The sequence below is a fragment of the Coregonus lavaretus genome (genome assembly GCF_964263955.1).
Source record: "Coregonus lavaretus genome assembly, chromosome: 9".
Lineage (NCBI taxonomy): Eukaryota > Metazoa > Chordata > Actinopteri > Salmoniformes > Salmonidae > Coregonus > Coregonus lavaretus.
Genome location: NC_139996.1, coordinates 10,544,408 through 10,565,259, shown reverse-complemented (window position 1 = coordinate 10,565,259; position 20,852 = coordinate 10,544,408). Strand labels below are relative to the sequence as shown.

At 41.7% G+C, this 20,852-nt stretch overlaps 1 protein-coding gene across 1 annotated transcript in view; it reads left to right on the top strand.

The window, feature by feature from the left end:
* Positions 1-19,252, top strand: part of LOC311134895 (solute carrier family 23 member 2) — a gene marked incomplete at both ends in the record, with an annotated part of 65,582 nt that extends 46,330 nt beyond the window's left edge. The window contains 7 exons of the mRNA XM_084168661.1: positions 319-436; positions 5,100-5,256; positions 7,819-8,072; positions 8,385-8,549; positions 16,194-16,302; positions 18,820-18,915; positions 19,071-19,252. Of these exons, the coding sequence (XP_084024787.1) occupies positions 319-436; positions 5,100-5,256; positions 7,819-8,072; positions 8,385-8,549; positions 16,194-16,302; positions 18,820-18,915; positions 19,071-19,252 (1,081 nt within the window). The remainder of the gene's footprint in view (positions 1-318; positions 437-5,099; positions 5,257-7,818; positions 8,073-8,384; positions 8,550-16,193; positions 16,303-18,819; positions 18,916-19,070) is intronic.
* Positions 19,253-20,852: the final 1,600 nt, after the last annotated feature.

Genomic DNA, 20,852 nt, shown 5'->3' with positions numbered 1-20,852 from the left:
GTAACTCACTCCAAGCTGAGGTGTATGAAAACATGTCAAGCCTATATATGGGGGCGGCAGGTAGCCTAGCAGTTAAGAGTGTTGGGTCAGTAACTGAAAGGTCGCTGGTTTGAATTCCTACAACGATTAGGTGAAAAATCTGTTTATGTGCCCTTGAGCAAGGCACTTTACCCTAATTGCTCCTGAAGGTCTCTCTGGATAAGAGCGTCTGCTAAATGACTCAAATGTGTAAGTAATTGTGGCCCTGGGTTAGAAACCACTGGCTTAAGGTGGTGCAATGTACGTGAGAATCTTTGTGTTTGTCTTTCATCCCAACAGGACAGTGTGCCTCATCCTTCTGTTTTCTCAGTACCTGAGCAAAGTTGAAGTTCCTTTGATTGCTTACAAGGATAAGAAGTGGAAAGTCTTCCAGTATCCTCTCTTTAAGCTCTTTTCAGTAAGTTATTATACCTGTTTTCTGTGCTGAAAGATGCTTGCTTCATATATACAGTACATCACCATTTTATACACCACACTTTAATTCTGCACACCTGTTACAACGTTTCAGGCACAGACTCTGCATGTACTTTGTGACCCTTCGTAGCCCTTCATAGCCCTTGCATAAACACCTACAGTATACAGTATACAACTACTGTTTAAAGAAAATGCGTTTCTTGTAATCATTTTTATGAACATTGTTACCATTCATACATTTGTTACCATAAAAACTCCATTGTTCTAAATTAAATGTATACTTAAACCACAAATATCTTACAGTTCTTAGCTTGAATAAGCATGAATAAAGCCCATCCTTTTTGGTAAAAAAAATCCCCCAACAGAAATGACCCAACATGTACTTTCTACACAGTAATTCAGGGGTTTTCCAAGGGCTCATAAGTATACAGTAAGTAAATGCCACCTTCCCTAATCCCTAATGGAGGAGAGGGATAATTCACGCATTTAAGTCATCTTAAAGAGATAGTTCACCCAAATTACAAAGCAGTCTATTGACAAGGTATGACAGCAATCCATGCTTTGGTTTAGTTGCTAAATGCTAATGTTTTAGCATTTTTGGCACAAATCCCATTCAAGATATTAGCATTTTTGCGCATCATGTTCAAATCATCTATAAGTGACTTTGTTGAGCTTCACATTCAATTGTAGATGCTTTTGGATGATTTTGACATGATGCACAAAATATGCTAATGTCAGTCCCATGACTTGAATGATATCTGTGCCACAAATGCTAAAACGTTAGCATGTGGAAAGAGTTCCAGGGAAACTAAACCAAAGCATAGATTGCTGTCATACCTTGTCCATAGAGTGATTACAGGGTAAGGCAACCAATGTGTCATTTTGTAATTTGGATGAACTATCCCTTTAACTCAACTCTCGAACACCCTGAGGGTGACATCGGAGTGGTTCAATTGCTTTTCTGGGGTGAGTGAATGGGCCCCCAGTAATGAATTATTAATATGAAGTACCTCCCCTCCTGTCAGATGCAAGAACACACCCTTCACCACATGGTTAAAGGCAAACACAGTCCTCAGGATGCTAGAATGGTACTTGCCTGTGGAAACAATCACTTGTTTCACTGTCTTGAGCTGGGGTTTTAATTGCCTGGTGATTCAGTTGTGCTGTTGTGAACATATTAGTAAGATAAACATATTAGTAAGCTACTCTCATGCTGCAGATATCCATGGAACCCTAGTCCAAGTGCACCGCTAAACGTTAATACATTTAGAGTTTTGCAATCCACTTGTTAAACAGAGAGCCGGTTTCCCTGACACAGAGTAAGCCTAGTGCTGGACTAAGAAACATGTTCAATGGAGATTTTCTACTCAACATGCTTTTAGTCCCAGCCAGGTGACCCGTGATACAAGTCAGTATTCGACGTCCATCCATGTCTGAGGACGTCGGGAGATGACGTAGAAACCAGCCACTAGGGGCAACAGTGAGCTCTGTCAAGTAGGTTTTGGTTTTGCTAGAACACGGCGGATGGGCGTAAACACCTGCCTCCGGTGCCAAAAGTTGCATTTTCGAATCCAGCGATAGAAAGTTGTTTTTTAGATTTTTGTTTTAAGCCCATCCCATCGCAAACGTTAACCCTTACCTTAACCATTCTGATGTAATGCCTAACCTTAAGATTTAGGAGTTAATGGCTAAACTTAACCCTAACCTTAAAAATGTGGAGTTCATGACTAAACTTAACCTTAAACACTTCGAAATATGAAGTTTGGAATAACTTCTAAATTTAACGTTTGAGAAACATGGTGAACGTCTAATTCTGACGTGAGTCTGTGAGAGCTTTTTGTTTAGTACCGGGCTAAATTTAATCTGGGTCCAGGAAACGGGCCCACTGTACGCTACATGAGCAGAACACCTAGGGAGCTAACCATAATAAGAAAGTCACTCCCTGTGCCTTCTCTTTTAACACCACTTCAGGATTAATACATTCCTTTGGGAGTGATGAATAATGGACAGTCTATGCCAAAAGGCATGTTGAAGAAATTTGGTGATAGAAAAAAAAGCAAAACCATAGATGAAAAGGAGTTCACAGCAGGGTTTAGTCATTCTTATTTGCACAACACGACCTATTCCTCGATGCACCTCTACAGAAACTCAAAATATGCCCGCTGGGGAAGTGGCACACAGTTGTCAAAATCATAACAGAAAGCAGAGGTGTAAGAGAGCTAAACGTTTAGGATCAGAATGAGGATGTTCCAACCTGCAGCTACGTGGAAGAGGTACTGTATGTCAAGACAAGCACACACCTTACATCTACATTCTAGCAGCAATAAGTGAATAACCACATTTTAGAGCTGTAAGATGTGTTTACAAAATATCACCTGTCTGCACGTACAGTGAGGGAAAAAAGTATTTGATCCCCTGTTGATTTTGTACGTTTGCCCACTGACAAAGACATGATCAGTCTATTATTTTAATGGTAGGTTTATTTTAACAGTGAGAGACAGAATAACAACAAAAAAATCCAGAAAAACGCATGTCAAAAATGTTATAAATTGATTTACATTTTAATCCAGGCTCTGTCGCAGCCGGCCGCGACCGGGAGACTCATGGGAGGCGCACAATTGGCCCAGCGTCGTCCAGGGTAGGGGAGGGAATGGCCGGCAGGGATCTAGCTCAGTTGATAGAGCATGGCGTTTGCAATGCCAGGGTTGTGGGTTCAATTCCCACGTGGGGGCAGTAAAAAAAAAAATGTATTCACTAACTGTAAGTCGCTCTGGATAAGAGCGTCTGCTAAATGACTAAAATGTAAATGTAAATGTTAATGAGGGAAATAAGTATTTGACTTAGTACTTGGTGGCAAAACTCTTGTTGGCAATCACAGAGGTCAGACGTTTCTTGTAGTTGGCCACCAGGTTTGCACACATCTCAGGAGGGATTTTGTTCCATTCCTCTTTGCAGATCTTCTCCAAGTCATTAAGGTTTCGAGGCTGACGTTTGGCAACTCGAACCTTCAGCTCCCTCCACAGATTTTCTATGGGATTCAGGTCTGGAGGCTGGGTAGGCCACTCCAGGACCTTAATGTGCTTCTTCTTGAGCCACTCCTTTGTTGCCTTGGCCGTGTGTTTTGGGTCATTGTCATGCTGGAATACCCATCCACGACCCATTTTCAATGCCCTGGCTGAGGGAATGAGGTTCTCACCCAAGATTTGACGGTACATGGCCCCGTCCATCGTCCCTTTGATGCGGTGAAGTTGTCCTGGCCCCTTAGAAAAACACCCCCAAAGCATGTATCCACCTCCATGTTTGACGATGGGGATGGTGTTCTTGGGGTCATAGGCAGTATTCCTCCTTCTCCAAACACGGCGAGTTGAGTTGATGCCAAAGAGCTCGATTTTGGTCTCATCTGACCACAACACTTTCACCCAGTTCTCCTCTGAATCATTCAGATGTTCATTGGCAAATTTCAGACGGCCCTGTATATGTGCTTTCTTGAGCAGGGGGACCTTGCGGGCGCTGCAGGATTTCAGTCCTTCACAGTATAGTGTGTTACCAATTGTTTTCTTGGTGACTATGGTCCCAGCTGCCTTGAGATCATTGACAAGATCCTCCTGTGTAGTTCTGGGCTGATTCCTCACCGTTCTCATGATCATTGCAACTCCACGAGGTGAGATCTTGCATGGAGCCCCAGGCCGAGTGTGATTGACAGTTCTTTTGTGTTTCTTCCATTGCGAATAATCGCACCAACTGTTGTCACCTTCTCACCAAGCTGCTTGGCGATGGTCTTGTAGCCCATTCCAGCCTTGTGTAGGTCTACAATCTTGTCCCTGACATCCTTGGAGAGCTCTTTGGTCTTGGCCATGGTGGAGAGTTTGGAATCTGATTGATTGATTGCTTCTGTGGACAGGTGTCTTTTATACAGGTAACAAGCTGAGATTAGGAGCACTCCCTTTAAGAATGTGCTCCTAATCTCAGCTCGTTACCTGTATAAAAGACACCTGGGAGCCAGAAGAGGGGGTCAAATACTTATTTCCCTCATTAAAATGCAACTCAATTTATAACATTTTTGACATTGACGGATTTTTTTGTTGTTATTCTGTCTCTCACTTTTCAAATAAACCTACCATTAAAATTATAGACTGATCATTTCTTTGTCAGTGGGCAAACGTACAAAATCAGCAGGGGATCAACTACTTTTTTCCCTCACCTACCATGCACCTTTCAACTTGACGTCTGATGGAAATAAATACAAACAAAAACATGCCACAAAGTGGCAACATAATACTATATGTATCTAAACGATGTCTAAATTATATCCAAACTAAATGAGATGTCTAAACTAACCGATATTTCTAAACGATATGTCTAAATGATATGTCTTAATGAGATGTCTAAACTAAACGATACGTCTAAATGATATGTCTAAATGAAATGTCTTAATGAGATGTCTAAACTAAACGATACGTCTAAATGATATGTCTAAATGAAATGTCTTAATGAGATGTCTAAACTAAACGATATGTCTAAATGATATGTCTAAATGATATGTCTAAATGAGATGTCTAAATTAAACGATATGTGTAAATGAGATGTCTAAACTAAACAATATGTCTAAACTAAACAATGCATTTCTCATTTCTGTTCACCCACAGGCTTTGTTTGGGATGTGTGGTGCTTGGTTGGTCTGCTTCTTGCTAACCATCTTCGAAGCCCTTCCCTCTCAGCCGGACCAGTATGGCTACACAGCCAGGACTGACGTGAACCTGGATGCCGTCACTAGCGCACCATGGTTCCACGTCCCATATCCAGGTGAGATGGAGCAATATAATTTATTATTGTATTTTTTATTTTTTATTTATTCAGGGTAAACCCATTGAGACCAAGGTCTCATTGCCAATGGTCCACAGATCACAGCAATACAAAAACCAATACAATGTCAAACAAAACAGCAGAAAAACAGTTACATTCCTCAGCTACTAGGCCCTCAATCAACACCATAAACTGCCCGAGCGGCACCAGAACATCCAATTGTAATGAGTTCTGCAAATTGTTCCAGCAGTGAGGCGCATTAAAACTAAAAGCGGATTTACCTCATTCGGTGGAGACCCGAGGAACCTCAACAGTTAACCAACCCTGTGAACGGGTTTGGTAACTCATGTTTTTATACTTCAACAATGAAGTTAGGTAAGTTGGAAGCTTGTGTAGTAGAGCTTTGTAAACAAAAAGGGCCGATGTACTCCTGATGAAAGAACAAATATATATATGCACATCCAACTGGTAAAAAACAAAATGTATGAAAACGTGAATAATGTTTGCGCAACACTATATACTCCAAACATATAAAAATAGCAGTTGTCTAGCAATGATCAACAACCAATTTGACAGAGCTTGAAGAATTTTAAAAAATAATAATGGGCAAGTGTTGCACAATCCAGTTGTGGAAAGCTCTTAGAGACTTATCCAGAAAGACTCACAGCTGTAATCGCTGCCAAAGGTGTTTCTACAAAGTATTGACTCATGGGTGTGAATACTTATGTAAATTATTTATTTTCTATATTTTATTTTCAATAAATTAGCAAAAATGTCTAAAACATGTTTTCAATTTGTCATTATGGGGTATTGGTGTGTAGATGGGTGAGAAAAAATAATATTATGGAATCCATTTTGAATTCAGGCTGTAACACAACATGTGGAATAAGTCAAGGGGTATGAATACTTTCTGAAGGCACTGTATAATGGGGTATCCTGTTTTCTGCTAACAATGCCTGCAGTAACGCTGTTGACCTTGAACTTCCGTGGCTTCAATGAGATTGGGCTGTCCTTCTCCCCTGGCATAATCCCATGACTCCCGATCAGAAGGTTGCGTATTCAATTCCAGTGGTGGACACTCATTTATTTTTACTATCCCAAACCTTCAAGGCCCAATGCAGCCATTTTAATCTCAATATAACATCCTTTCTGGATAACAATTAAGGACCTTACTGAGACTGTTTAAATTAAAATCAAGTGCAATTTCTGAAGGAAGAATTTTGGTTGGACTGTCTGGGAATAGCCTGAGTGGGTAGGGGAAACTGAAAACTAGCTGCAATTGGCAGAGAGGTTTGGAACTCTTTCTTATTGGTCTATTAACCAATTTACCATCTGGTAATGTATCCAGGCAGGTCAAAACTCCATCCCACCAAAACAGGCAGAAATTTCAGGCGGTCTTTTCAAACAGCTCTTACACTAAAAGGACATTATCATAATTTTCACCATTTCACAGTATTATTCAACCTCATAGTGTGGAAATATATATAAAACACAGGACAATCATGTTTTTGACTGCACTGGGCCTTTAAACCTTACCTTAACCATTCAGGATGAATCCCTTAAGTTTTAAATATGATGATTGGAGCAACTTTAAAATGTTACATTTGGAGAAACGATGCTGAGCAGGAGGAGCAACCCAGGGTGTCAAAAACACTTTGAAATTTGACTTTTGGAGAATAAATCAAAAACGTCTAATTCTGCAGTGACACTGTGAGAGCTTGTTGCATAAAGCAGGATAGGTAATTAAGACTTGTCTGTCAGTACACCTACTGGAAGCAGCCTCTTTCATCTAGGCTGTGTCCCAAATGGTACCCTTTCACTTACATCCTGCACTAAATTTGACAAGGGCCCTTAGGGCTCTGGTCAAAAGTAGTGCACTATGTAGGGAATAAGGTGCTATTTAGGACGCAGCTCTAGAACCTGCCAAACCTAGCTCATTAAACTGCCATTCCTTCAACTGCAAGTGATGAAAGACTTCCAACTAATTATATGTTTTCATCATTGGCCAGTTGTTTACACAGTTTATTTTCATTTACTGTAATTTACATTTTAGTCATTTAGCAGACGCTCTTTTCCAGAGCGACTTACAGGAGCAATTAGGGTTAAGTGCCTTGCTCAAGGGCACATCGACAGATTTTTCACCTAGTTGGCTCGGGGATTAGAACCAGCGACCTTTCGGTTACTGGCACAACGCTCTTAACCACTAAGCTACCTGCCGCACCAATTAGTAATTAGCATGCATTACATTTTGATGTGCCCCAGCCTCAAAGAATTTGTGAGCAAACCACACAACCTCCTTTAAAGAGCAAGGAATTCATAGTTTATCGCTCCAAGTTCACCTCTTCTGTACTGTAGCATTAGTACCTGTCAAAGAATACATTACAATGTTGAAAGTCTAAAGAAAACTGTAGACAACTGTAGTCTTTCTGTCAGTCTCACCGAATAATTCTAATTAAAAGGAATGTACAGTATATGCATGAAAACATATATATTTTGTGAATGTGCGTGCGTGTGTGCACATGAATGTGTGTGTGCTAATCTGTCCACTCTCTGTCCCTTTAGGCCAATGGGGCATGCCCACAGTGAGTGTGTCCTCGGTGTTGGGCATGATAGCTGGCGTCCTTGCCTCCACCATGGAGTCCATTGGGGACTACTACGCCTGTGCCCGCCTGTCCGGTGCCCCTCCTCCGCCCACCCACGCAATCAACAGGGGTATCGCTGTGGAGGGCATTGGCTGCATCCTGGCAGCGCTGTGGGGCAGCGGGAACGGCACCACATCCTATAGCCAGAACATCGCAGCACTGGGCATCACTAAAGTATGTCCTCCATATACTATTTTGGGCCACGTTCAGTATAGGAATGTGATGGTGATGTTATTGTAAAGCCTCCTATGGCAATGACATAAGGCTGATCAAACATGCAGGACTATCTAAGCTTTTCTTGGCTTGCTTGTTGAATCTTGGTCTGAAATTCCTGACAGTTCTTAGTTGCGTTCCCATGATGTCTCAGGGCCCAAATAAGGCTGCCAGCCTGTCATCCTGCCACTGTTAGCATGACGGATAGCCCCTATATGTTAATGATTAATGACTTGTAATGCTGTGCCCTTTTCGTTGTGCCCACCATGCCAGGTTGGCAGCAGACTGGTCCTTCAGACTGCTGGTCTCCTGATGATCATCCTGGGACTCTTTGGGAAGTTCGGGGCCGTTTTCATCACCATTCCAGACCCGGTCATCGGAGGCATGTTCCTCGTCATGTTCGGAATGATTGCAGCTGTGGGAATCTCCAACCTTCAGGTTAAAAAAATCATAGAAAAAATGGGTTCACTGAAGTTCTGTTTAGATCAATCATTTCAAACACCTACTGTACATATGTGTGTATTGATAAAGTATCATCAAGGATAACATGCATCTGCATAGATATACAGTACCAATCAAAAGTTTGGACACACCTACTCATTCAAGGGTTTGTCTTTATTTTTACTATTTTCTTAAATTGTAGAATAATAGTGACGACATCTAAACTATGAAATAACACATATGGAATCATGTAGTAACCAAAAAAGTGTTAAACAAATCAAAATATATTTTATATTTGAGAATTTTCAAATAGCCACCCTTTGCCTTGATGACAGCTTTGCACACTCTTGGCATTCTCTCAACCAGCTTCACCTGGAATGCTTTTCCAACAGTCTTGAAGGAGTTCCCACATATGCTGAGCACTTGTTGGCTGCTTTTCCTTCACTCTGCTGTCCGACTCAACCCAAACCATCTCAACTGGGTTGAGCTCGGGGGAATGTGGAGGCCAGGTCATCTGATGCAGCACTCCATCACTCTCCTTCTTGGTAAAATATCCCTTTAACAGCCTGGAGGTGTCATTGTCCTGTTGAAAAAAAAATTATAGTCCCACTAAGCCCAAACCAGATGGGATGGCGTATCGTTGCAGAATGCTGTGGTAGTCATGCTGGTTAAGTGTACCTTGAATTCATGCTTTACGGTGGGAACTACACATGCGGAGATCATCCGTTCACCCACACCGCGTCTCACAAAGACACAGCGGTTGGAACCAAAACCTCCAATTTGGACTCCAGACCAAAGGACAAATTCCCACAAGTCTAATGTCCATTGCTCGTGTTTCTTGGCCCACACAGGTCTCTTATTCTTATTGGTGTCCTTTAGTAGTGGTTTCTTTGCAGCAATTCGACCTTGAAGGCCAGATTCACACAGTACCCTCTGAACAGTTGATGTTGAGATGTATCTGTGACTTGAACTCTGTGAAGCATTTATTTGGGCTGCAATTTCTGAGGCTGGTAACTCTAATGAACTTATCCTCTGCAGCAGAGGTAACTCTGGGTCTTCCATTCCTGTGGCGGTCCTCATGAAAGCCAGTTTCATCATAGTGCTTGATGGTTTTTGCGACTGCACTTGAAGAAACGTTCAAAGTTCTTGAAATGTTCCGTATTGACTGACCTTCATGTCTTAAAGTAATGATGGACTGTCTTTTCTCTTTGCTTATTTTAGCTGTTCTTGCCATGATATAGACTTGGTCTTTTACCAAATAGGGCTATCTTCTGTATCCCCCCTATCTTGTCACAACACAACTGATTGGCTCAAACGCATTAAGGAGGAAAGAAATTCCACAAATTAACTTTTAAGAAGGCACACCTGTTATTTGAAATGCATTCCAGGTGACTACTTCATGAAGCTGGTTGAGAGAATTCTAAGTGTGTGCAAAGCTGTCATCAAGGAAAAGGGTGGCTATTTGAAGAATCTCAAATATAAAATATATTTTGATTTGTTGAACGCTTTTTTGGTTACTACGTGATTACATATGTGTTATTTCATAGTTTTGATGTCTTCACTATTATTCTATAATGTAAATAATAGTGGAGAAAAAAACAACAACCTTGAATGAGTAGGTGTGTCCAAACCTTTGACTGGTAGTGTACAGTTGAAGTCGGAAGTTTACATACACCTTAGCCAAATACATTTAAACTCCGTTTTTCACTATTCCTGACATTTAATCCTAGTAAAAATTCCCTGTTTTAGGTCCGTTAGGATCACCACTTTATTTTAAGAATGTGAAATGTCTGAATAATAGTAGAGAGAATTATTTCTTTCATCACATTCCCAACGGGTCAGAAGTTTACATACACTCAATTAGAATTAGTTAGCATTGCCTTTAAATTGTTTAACTTGGGTCAAACGTTTCGGGTAGCCTTCCACAAGCTTCCCACAATAAGTTGGGTTAATTTTGGCCCATTCCTCCTGACAGAGCATGTTTAACTGAGTCAGGTTTGTAGGCCTCCCTGCTCGCACACGCTTTTTCAGTTCTGCCCACACATTTTCTATAGGTTTGAGGTCAGGGCTTTGTGATGGCCACTCAAACACCTTGACATTGTTGTCCTTAAGCCATTTTGCCACAACTTTGGAAGTATGCTTGGGGTCATTGTCCATTTGGAAGACCCATTTGCGACCAAGCTTTAACTTCCTGACTGATGTCTTGAGATGTTGCTTCAATACATCCACATAATTTTCCTTCCTCATGATGCCATCTATTTTGTGAAGTGCACCTGTCCCTCCTGCAGCAAAGCACCCCCACAGCATGATGCTGCCACCCCCGTGCTTCACGTTGGGATGGTGTTCTTCGGCTTGCAAGCAACCCCCTTTTTCCTCCAAACATAACGATGGCCATTATGGCCAAACAGTTCTATTTTTGTTTAATCAGACCAGAGGACATTTCTCCAAAAAGTACGCTCTTTGTCCCCATGTGCAGTTGCAAACCGTAGTCTGGCTTTTTATAGCGGTTTTGGAGCAGTTGCTTCTTCCTTGCTGAGCGGCCTTTCAGGTTATGTCGATATAGGACTCGTTTTACTGTGGATATAGATACTTTTGTACCTGTTTCTTCCAGCATCTTCACAAGGTCCTTTGCTGTTGTTCTGGGATTGATTTGCACTTTTCGCACCAAAGTATGTTCATCTCTAGGAGACAGAACGCGTCTCCTTCCTGAGCGGTATTACGGCTGCGTGATCCCATGGTGTTTATACTTGCGTACTATTGTTTGTACAGATCAACGTGGTACCTTCAGGCATTTGGAAATTGCTGCCAAGGATGAACCAGACTTGTGGAGGTCTACAATTCTTTTTCTGAGGTTTAGGCTGATTTCTTTTGATTTTCCCATGATGTCAAGGAAAGAGGCATTGCGTTTGAAGGTAGGCCTTGAAATACATCCACAGGTACACCTCCAATTGACTCAAATGATGTCAATTAGCCTATCAGAAGCTTCTAAAGCCATGACATCATTTTCTGGAATTTTCCAAGCTGTTTAAAGGCACAGTCAACTTAGTGTATGTAAACTTCTGACCCACTGGAAAGTGCAATAATCTGTCTGTAAACTATTGTTGGAAAAATGACTTGTGTCATGCACAAAGTAGATGTCCTAACCGACTTGCCAAAACTATAGTTTGTTAACAAGAAATTTGTGGAGTGGTCGAAAAACGGGTTTTAATGACTCCAACCTAAGTGTATGTAAACTTCCGACTTCAACTGTATGTTAATGCTTAAAATATCATTAAGGATCATAAATCTCTACAATACTTCTTTCCGTTCTGTCCTTTATCAGGCAATTGCGTACCACAGTCTCGTGGGGACCCCCACAACGTCTGAACAAAATGTGCAGTTTTACATCTAATTTCCTGTAATTCTAAAAATGTATTTGCCATAACTCATGATGTGTTCATATGCTGTCTGGGGAGGGGTGTGACTTCCTTCTTTTCATTTATGAGTTCTTTGCCTTTTTCCATGGTGATGAATGCGTGTTACCTAATTTTTATTCCCCAGTGAAACAGGAAGCCATGGAAGGCCACAATAGAGTTCCTTAAGCTTATTTTTAAGCTACATAAACAAATTGAATGTTAATGTAGATTTTATTTTGTTTGATTTCATTTATAATAATCTTTAGGGGCGGCAATAATTTTGACACAAGTATTTTTTTTATTTTTTACTTCTTCAACCAAATCTCTTTTTTCTGAGCAATTGTATTAGTATAAAATAATATAATTCCCCCATTTTTTGGAGCATGCAAAATATAGCTCAGTATTTTTATTATTTATTTTATACAGTTTTTTTGCTCATCTTTATCAAGGGAGCCAATAACTTTGGATCTGACTGTATTATCAAACATGACAGAAGTGTCATGAAGAGGTTATAATAGATTGAATTTATATAGCGCTTTTCTACCAACTCAGGTACTCAAAGCACTTTGCATAATAAGGAGGAAACTCACCTCATCCACCACCAATATGCAGCACCTACCTCGGTAATGCACGGCAACCATTTTTTTGCCAGAAGACTCACCACACATCAGCAGGAGAGGTGAGAAGTGACACATGCCAATTAGGAATGAGGGGGAGGATTAGGTGGCCATGATGGAATGGGGCTCGGTAAGGAATTTTGCCAGGACTCTTACGTTAAGTGCCATGGGATCTTTAGTGACCACAGAGAGTCAGGACACCCGTGTAACATCACATCCGAAAGATGGCACCCTACGCAGGGCAATGTCCAATACCACTTCCAGAAGCATCTGGTGTCCCATCCAGTGACCAACCAGGACCAACCCTGCTTAGCTTCAGAGGCAAGCCAGCAGTGGTATGCAGGGTAGTATGCTGCTGGCAAGGAAGGTTAGGGCGAGCAGCCTCTCACACTGAAATATTTTCTAACCATTACTCTAATCAGCTCATCCATGAAGCACTGATAAAACATTAGCACCTGTACAGGGGTCTGGGGCTGCTGTGCACTTGCTGTCAAGCTGCATGGCTGCCATAAGGCAAACTGGAGCAGTGGTTCCTCAAAACTCTCTGGACTGTCTGTGACCCAAAGCTTATGGACTTATATTGAGTCTTTCCAAGAAAACATAAATAATATTTATATGATCCAGGATCCAGTTGTAAGCCGTTATGACCTGATGAGTTTGAACCTGGGTCTCCTGTGGACCACAAATCAAATCAAATCAGATTGATTGTATTGGTCGCATACACATATTCAGCAGATGTTATTGCGGGTGTAGCGAAATGCTTGTGTTCTTAACTCCAACAGTGCAGTAATATCTAACAATATCTAACAATACACACCAATACACATTAATCTAAAAAGCAAAATAATGGAATTAAGAAATATATAAATATTAGGATGAGCAATGTCAGAGTCCGGAGTATAAATACACTATATTTACAAAATATGTGGACACCCTTTCAAATTAGTGGATTTGGCTATTTCAGCCACACCCGTTGCTGACAGGTGTAGAAAATGGAGCACACAGCCATGCAATCTCCAAAGACAAACATTGGCAGTAGAATGGCCTTACTGAAGATCTCAGTGACTTTCAACGTGACACTGTCATAAGATGACACCTTTCCAACAAGTCAGTTCGTCAAATTTATGCCCTGCTAGAGCTGCCCCGGTCAACTGTAAGTGCTGTTATTGTGAAGTGGAAAGTCTAGGAGCAACAATGGCTCAGTCGCAAAGTGGTAGGCCACACAAGCTCACAGAATGAGACCGCCGAGTACTGAGTAAAAATCTTTGGATGCAACTCAGCATTCTTTGTCCTCCAAACACGACGAGTTGAGTTTTTACCAAAAAGTTCTATATTGGTTTCATCTGAACATATGACATTCTCCCAATCCTCTTCTGGATCATCCAAATGCACTCTAGCAAACTTCAGACGGGCCTGGACATGTACTGGCTTAAGCAGGGGGACACGTCGGGCACTGCAGGATTTGAGTCCCTGGCGGCGTAGTGTGTTACTGATGGTAGGCTTTGTTACTTTGGTCCCAGCTCTCTGCAGGTCATTCACTAGGTCCCCCCGTGTGGTTCTGGGATTTTTGCTCACCGTTCTTGTGATCATTTTGACCCCACGGGGTGAGATCTTGCGTGGAGCCCCAGATCGAGGGAGATTATCAGTGGTCTTGTATGTCTTCCATTTCCTAATAATTGCTCCCACAGTTGATTTCTTCAAACCAAGCTGCTTACCTATTGCAGATTCAGTCTTCCCAGCCTGGTGCAGGTCTACAATTTTGTTTCTGGTGTCCTTTGACAGCTCTTTGGTCTTGGCCATAGTGGAGTTTGGAGTGTGACTGTTTGAGGTTGTGGACAGGTGTCTTTTATACTGATAACAAGTTCAAACAGGTGCCATTAATACAGGTAATGAGTGGAGGACAGAGGAGCCTCTTAAAGAAGAAGTTACAGGTCTGTGAGAGCCAAAAATCTTGCTTGTTTGTAGGTGACCAAATAATTATTTTCCACCATAATTTGCAAATAAATTCATTAAAAATCCTACAATGTGATTTTCTGGATTTTCTTTCCTCAATTTGTCTGTCATAGTTGACGTGTACCTATGATGAAAAAGGCCTCTCTCATCTTTTTAAGTGGGAGAACTTGCACAATTGGTGGCTAACTAAATACTTTTTTTCCTCACTCTATGAAGTGGGTAAAACAGTACGTAAGCATTATTAAAGTGACCAGTGTTCCATGACTATGTACATAATGCAGTAGTCTCAAAGGTGCATGGTAGAGTAACCGGATGGTAGCCGGCTAGTGACAGTGACTAAAGTTCAGGGCAGGGTACTGGGCGGAGGCCGGCTAGTGGTGACTATTTAACAGTTTGATGGCCTGGAGATAGAAGCTGTTTTTCAGTCTCTTCGTCCCAGCTTTGATGCACCTGTTCTGACCTCGCCTTCTAGATGGTAGCGGGATGAACAGGCTGTGGCTCGGGTGGCTGAGGTCCTTGATGATCTTCTTGGCCTTCCTGTAACACCGGGTGCTGTAGATGTCCTGGAAGGCAGGCAGTTTGCCCCCGGTGATGCGTTGGGCAGACCGCACCACCCTCTGGAGAGCCCTGCGGTTGTGGATGGTGCAGTTGCCGTACCAGGCGGTGATACAGCCCAACAGGATGCTCTCAGTGGTGCATCTGTAAAAGTTTGTGAGGGTCTTAGGGGCCAAGACAAAATCCTGTTGCACCTTCTTCACTACACTTTCTGTATGGGTGGACCATTTCAGAGGAACTTGAAGCTTTTCACCTTCTTCACTGTGGCCCTGTCGATGTGGATGCTCCCTCTTCTGTCTCCTGAAGTCCTTTGTTTTGTTGACGTTGAGGGAGAGGGAGAGGTTATTTTCATGGCACCACTCTGCCAGGGCCCTCACCTCCTCTCTGTAGGCTGTCTCGTCGTCATTGGTAATCTGGCCTACCACTGTTGTGTCTTCTGCAAACTTGATGATTGAGTTGAGTCAAGGGTGAACAGGGAGTTTAGGAGGGGGCTGAGCACGCACCCTTGTGGGGCCCCTGTGTTGAGGATCAGCGTAGTGGAGGTGTTGTTACCTACCTTAACCACCTGGGGGCGGCCCGTCAGGAAGTCCAGGAACCAGTTGCACAGGGCGGGGTTCAGGCCCAGGGCCTCAAGCTTAATGATGAACTTGGAGGGTACTATGGTGTTGAAGGCTGAGCTGTAGTCACTGTACAACATTCTTACATAGGTATTCCTCTTGTCCAGATGGGATAGGGCAGTGTGCAGTGTGATCGCGATTGCGTCATCCGTGGATCTATTTGGGCGGTATGCAAATTGCAGTGGGTCTAGGTTGTCAGGTAAAATGGAGGTGATATGATCCTTAACTAGCCTTCAAGAGTGAGCTAACACAATATTCTGGTCTTAGGCACAAGCATGGCTCAGCAACCCCCTCGGTTACACCTTGACCCAAAAAGAATAAGCCCTGACCCGCCACTGCTTCAGTAGAGTGGTGAAATGATCAGGAAGCCAGGATAAGACTGATGTAGAATCAGACAGAACTCTTGGTCAGGTCGTTATTGCTTAAGAGAATATGTTTTTTCTAAATAACTTAACTTAAAGTTGAAATAGATACAACTCTAATGGATTCCTCTGCTCCCAACAGTACGTGGACCTGAACTCCTCCAGGAACTTACTCATCTTGGGCTTCTCAACCTTCAGTGGCCTGGTGCTGCCTACCTGGTTCCACTCAAACCCAGGCATCATTGACACAGGTGAGTCTGTCACATGTAGTATATGGGATAAATATATGGGATAAGCTGACTGTACGCTGGTTTCATCAGGCTTACCTTCCAATCCTCTTGGCCAATCTCAGTGTCACTGCGTGACAATAATCTGTCAGAAGACTCAGTTTAGGCGCCACTTGGACAGTCGGCTACCACGGCCAGCGTCCTTACCAGTGCTTCTCATTGACTTCACCTGTCCTCACTTCCCTCCCCCCTCACCTCCCTGTTAGGATGCTTGCAGCACAGCTGCTGCATTGGTTAAACATGGTGGTTATCATTCAGGATCCTGTTAAATGCACAAAGTACAACCCCTGGGAATTACAGGAGCTAAGTCGTGGATCTGAACTATTGACCGATGCCTCACCACCTGCCCGGATTATTGTTTACTGTACAGGTTCCTTTTGATGTGTTTTCCCATGGCCAAACACAGCTAGTGTTATGTACCTACCTTATGTCTAATTTGATTCAACACAACTTTATTAATACCCTTGGGGGCTTATTTAAAAGGCAAGGTGACAGAGCATGAGCACAAAAATACAGTGCCTTCAGAAAGTATTCATACCCCTTGACTTATTCCACATTATATTGTGTTACAGCCTGAATTCAAAATGGATGAAATATATTTTCTTCCACTCATCTACACTCAATAACCCATAATGTCAAAGAAAAAACATTGGTATTCATTTCTTTTTGCACATTTATTGAAAATGAAATACAGAAATATTGCATTTACGTACGTATTCACACCCATGAGTCAATACATGTTAGAATCACCTTTGGCAACAATTACAGCTGTGAGTCTTTCTGGATATTTCTCTAAGAGCTTTGCACACCTGGATTGTACAATATTTGCACATTATTCTTAAAATAATTATTCAAGCTCTGTCAAGCTGGTTGTTGATCATTGCTATGCAGCCATTTTCAAGTCTTGCCTTAGATTTTCAAGCCGATTTAAGTCAAAACTGTAACTAGGCCACTCAGGAACATTCAATGTCTTCTTGGTAAGCAACTCCAGTGTATATTTGGCCTTGTGTTTTAGGTTATTGTCCTGCTAAAGGTGAATTTGCCTCCCAGTGTCTGTTGCAGACTGAATCAGGTTTTCCTCTAGGATTTTGCCTGTGCTTAGGTCTATTACGTTTCTTTTTATCCTAAAAAACTCCCCAGTCCTTGCCGATGACAAGCATACCTGAGTGGCGCAGCGGTCTAAGGCACTGCATCTCAGTGCTTGAGGCATCACTACAGACACCCTAGTTCGATTCCAGGCTGTATCACAACTGGCCGTGATTGGGAGTCCCATAGGGCGGCGCACAATTGGCCCAGCGTCGTCCGGGTTTGGCCGGTGTAGGCTGTCATTGTAAATAAGAATTTGTTCTTAACTAACTTGCCTAGTTAAATAAAAATAAATACCCATAACATGATGCAGCCACCACCATGCTTGAAAATATGAAGAGTGGTACTCAGTGTTGTGTTGGGTTTGCCCCAAACATAATTATTTGTATTCAGGACATAAAGTTAATTTCTTTGCCACATGTTTTGCAGTTTTACTTTAGTGCATTATTGCAAACAGGATGCATGTTTTGGAATATTTTATTCTGTACAGGCTTCCTCTTTTTACTCTGTCATTTAGGTTAGTATTGTGGAGTAACTACAATGTTGTTGATCCATCCTCAGCCATAAACACTGTAACAGTTTTAAAGTCACCATTGGCCTCACTGTGAAATCCCTGAGCGGTTTCCTTCCTCTCCAGAAGGGCGCCTGTATCTTTGTAGTGACTGGGTGTATTGATACACCATCCAACATGTAATTAACTTCACCATGCTCAAATGGATATTCAATGTTTTTTCTATTTTTACCCATCTACCAATAGGTGCCCATCTTTGCGAGGCATTTGAAAACCTCCCTGGTCTTTGTGGTTGAATCTGTATTTGAAATTATCTGCTCAACTGAGGGACCTTACAGATAGTTGTATGTGTGGGGTACAGAGATTAGGTAGTCGTTCAAAAATCATGTTAAACACTATTATTGCACACAGAGTCAGTCCGTGGAACTTAAGTGACTTGTTAAGCAAATCTTTACTCCTGTACTTATTTAGGCTTGCCATAAGAAAGACATTGAATACTTATTGATTCAAGACATTTCAGCTTTTCATTTGTAATTATTTTGTAAACATAATTACACTTTTACATTATTGGATATTGTGTGTAGACCAGTGACACAAAATCTCCATTTAATCTATTTTAAATTCAGGCTGTAACAGAACAAAATGTGAAAAAAGTGAAGGGGTGTGAATACTTTCTGAAGGCACTGTACATGTCGTCCACATTAGACATTCTGCTAGATTGATTTCCAGGTAAGGCACAAAGGCCCCTGAAGCAATATCCTGGCTCTCTTGTACCAAAATCATCTATCGAAACCAGTAAGGGGGAGACACATGCAATGATAGGTGAAACATAGCTTGTTTGTACTGTATTTATACTGTAGATAACCATCTCTTTGTATTCACAGGGGTAAAAGAACTGGATCAAGTTATAGTTGTTCTCTTCACTACGCACATGTTCATCGGTGGGTTCTTTGGATTTGTATTGGACAACACGATTCCAGGTGAGCCATAACAACAACAGTATACATCCATATGATTACATTTCACATGTGCAAGCTTAAACGCTCATCTAAGACACTGATTTCACAGTCAGGTATGGCCACAATTGGATTCACATGGATTCATGATGAATTCTCAATCATTTTCATTTTTACAGGTACCGAAAAAGAGAGGGGCATTAAAAGTTGGCGTAAGAAAGTGACAGAGGATGGCAGCACAATGATGACAGACCGGTCCTGCTACGATATACCTTTTTGTACTAACTGTCTACAGAGGTTCAAGTTCTTCCAGTACCTGCCGTTCCTTCCGTCTTACAAGGCTCCAGAACTTAGAACATAAGATTGGTTCCAGTCTTAACTGGACCTCAGGAAGACTAGCAGTGGCTAAGGTGCCAACTAATGGAGATCTGAAGAATAAAGAATAAAGAACTTGTGATTAGCACACTGTTAGCACCACTAGCATTCTCCACCACACTTTTAGACTGAGTCTGCCATCAGCTGTGGCTTTACTGCCAATGGCATCATAACACAGGGAGGTGGGTACAGACTTGGAACTGTCCCAGCTGGTGGAGTTCTTCTCTCTTGCTTGTCAACATCGAATGCAATTACATTCCATTGCACTGGAAGCAATGGCGAATTCGCAAATGCATATGAATTACGTATTTAGGTCGAGACTTTGGTCCTTTGTATACTAAGTCAATTTCATTTTGTTATGTTGGTTGTCATCTACCTCAAAGATGAATGTGCCTTATCAACAAAATATTTGTGAAAAGAAGGCGTCTGCCAACTAACTGTAGCTTGTTGAACCTGATACACTAAAAAACTAAACTCTGTCCCAATATCCAAACTCGTTCATTACATAGTATGAAGTGATGTATTGGACAAGTATACTTAGTAATATGCTAGTGTGGATATTATATGTACTAGCCAGCTTGACATTGCACATTTTTGCTGCAATTTATCAACTTCGCTATTCTTCTAAACCAGGGCTTCTTAACCCTGTACCTGGGGACCCAAAGGGGTCCACATTTTTGTTTTTACCTTCACACTACACACCTGATTCAAATCATCAAAGCTTGATGATGATGATGATGAAGGATACTCCATCTGTGCTTGATGATGATCAACGTTTGATGATGATCATGGATACTCCATCTGTCCTCAAACCATGTAAAGGGCTCTGACTGTTTTTGCCGACACTACACAGATGATTCAAATATTCAACTTTAATTTAATTTAATTTAACCTTGATATTAACAGGGATTCCCATTGGGACCAATGTCTATTTCACAAGAGAGCCCTGCATACACATCATTTACAAAATACAATATAGCTAATACAAATATATATTTTTACAAATACATTCAAGAAAATCAATCACATTCATCAGCAAAGAGGTCCCCAATCAACATTTTAAACTCTCCGAGAGGTACCAGAACATTCAGTTGTAGGGAACTCTGTAGAAACTAAAAGCAGTTGTACCTAACTCTCAGGAGACTGGAGGCATTTCTAGAGTTAGCCTCCCTGAGACCGAGTATGGTAACTTGTACGTCTAAAGGTTATTATCAAAGTTAGGTATGGCAGAGTTTTTGTAAGAGAGCTTTTAAAAAAAAAGAGAGTGATGAATCGACCTGCGTGACTTCAAAGAGGGCCAGCCTACTTTATGGTAAAGAATGCAGTGATGTGTACTGAATCTGTCGCCCGTAATAAAACTAAGTGTGCTATGGTAAACTGCATCTAATGGCTTTAATGAAGTGGCAGCTGCATTCATATAGATGATGTCACCATAGTCTAGAACCGGCAGGAACGTCGATTGAATGACCTGCTTTCTACTATTAAGCGAGAGGCAGGACTTATTTCTATAGCAGAAGACTATTTTTATTCTTAACTTCTTCATTAACTCATCAATATGCTTTCTAAAAGACAGCCCGTTGTCTATC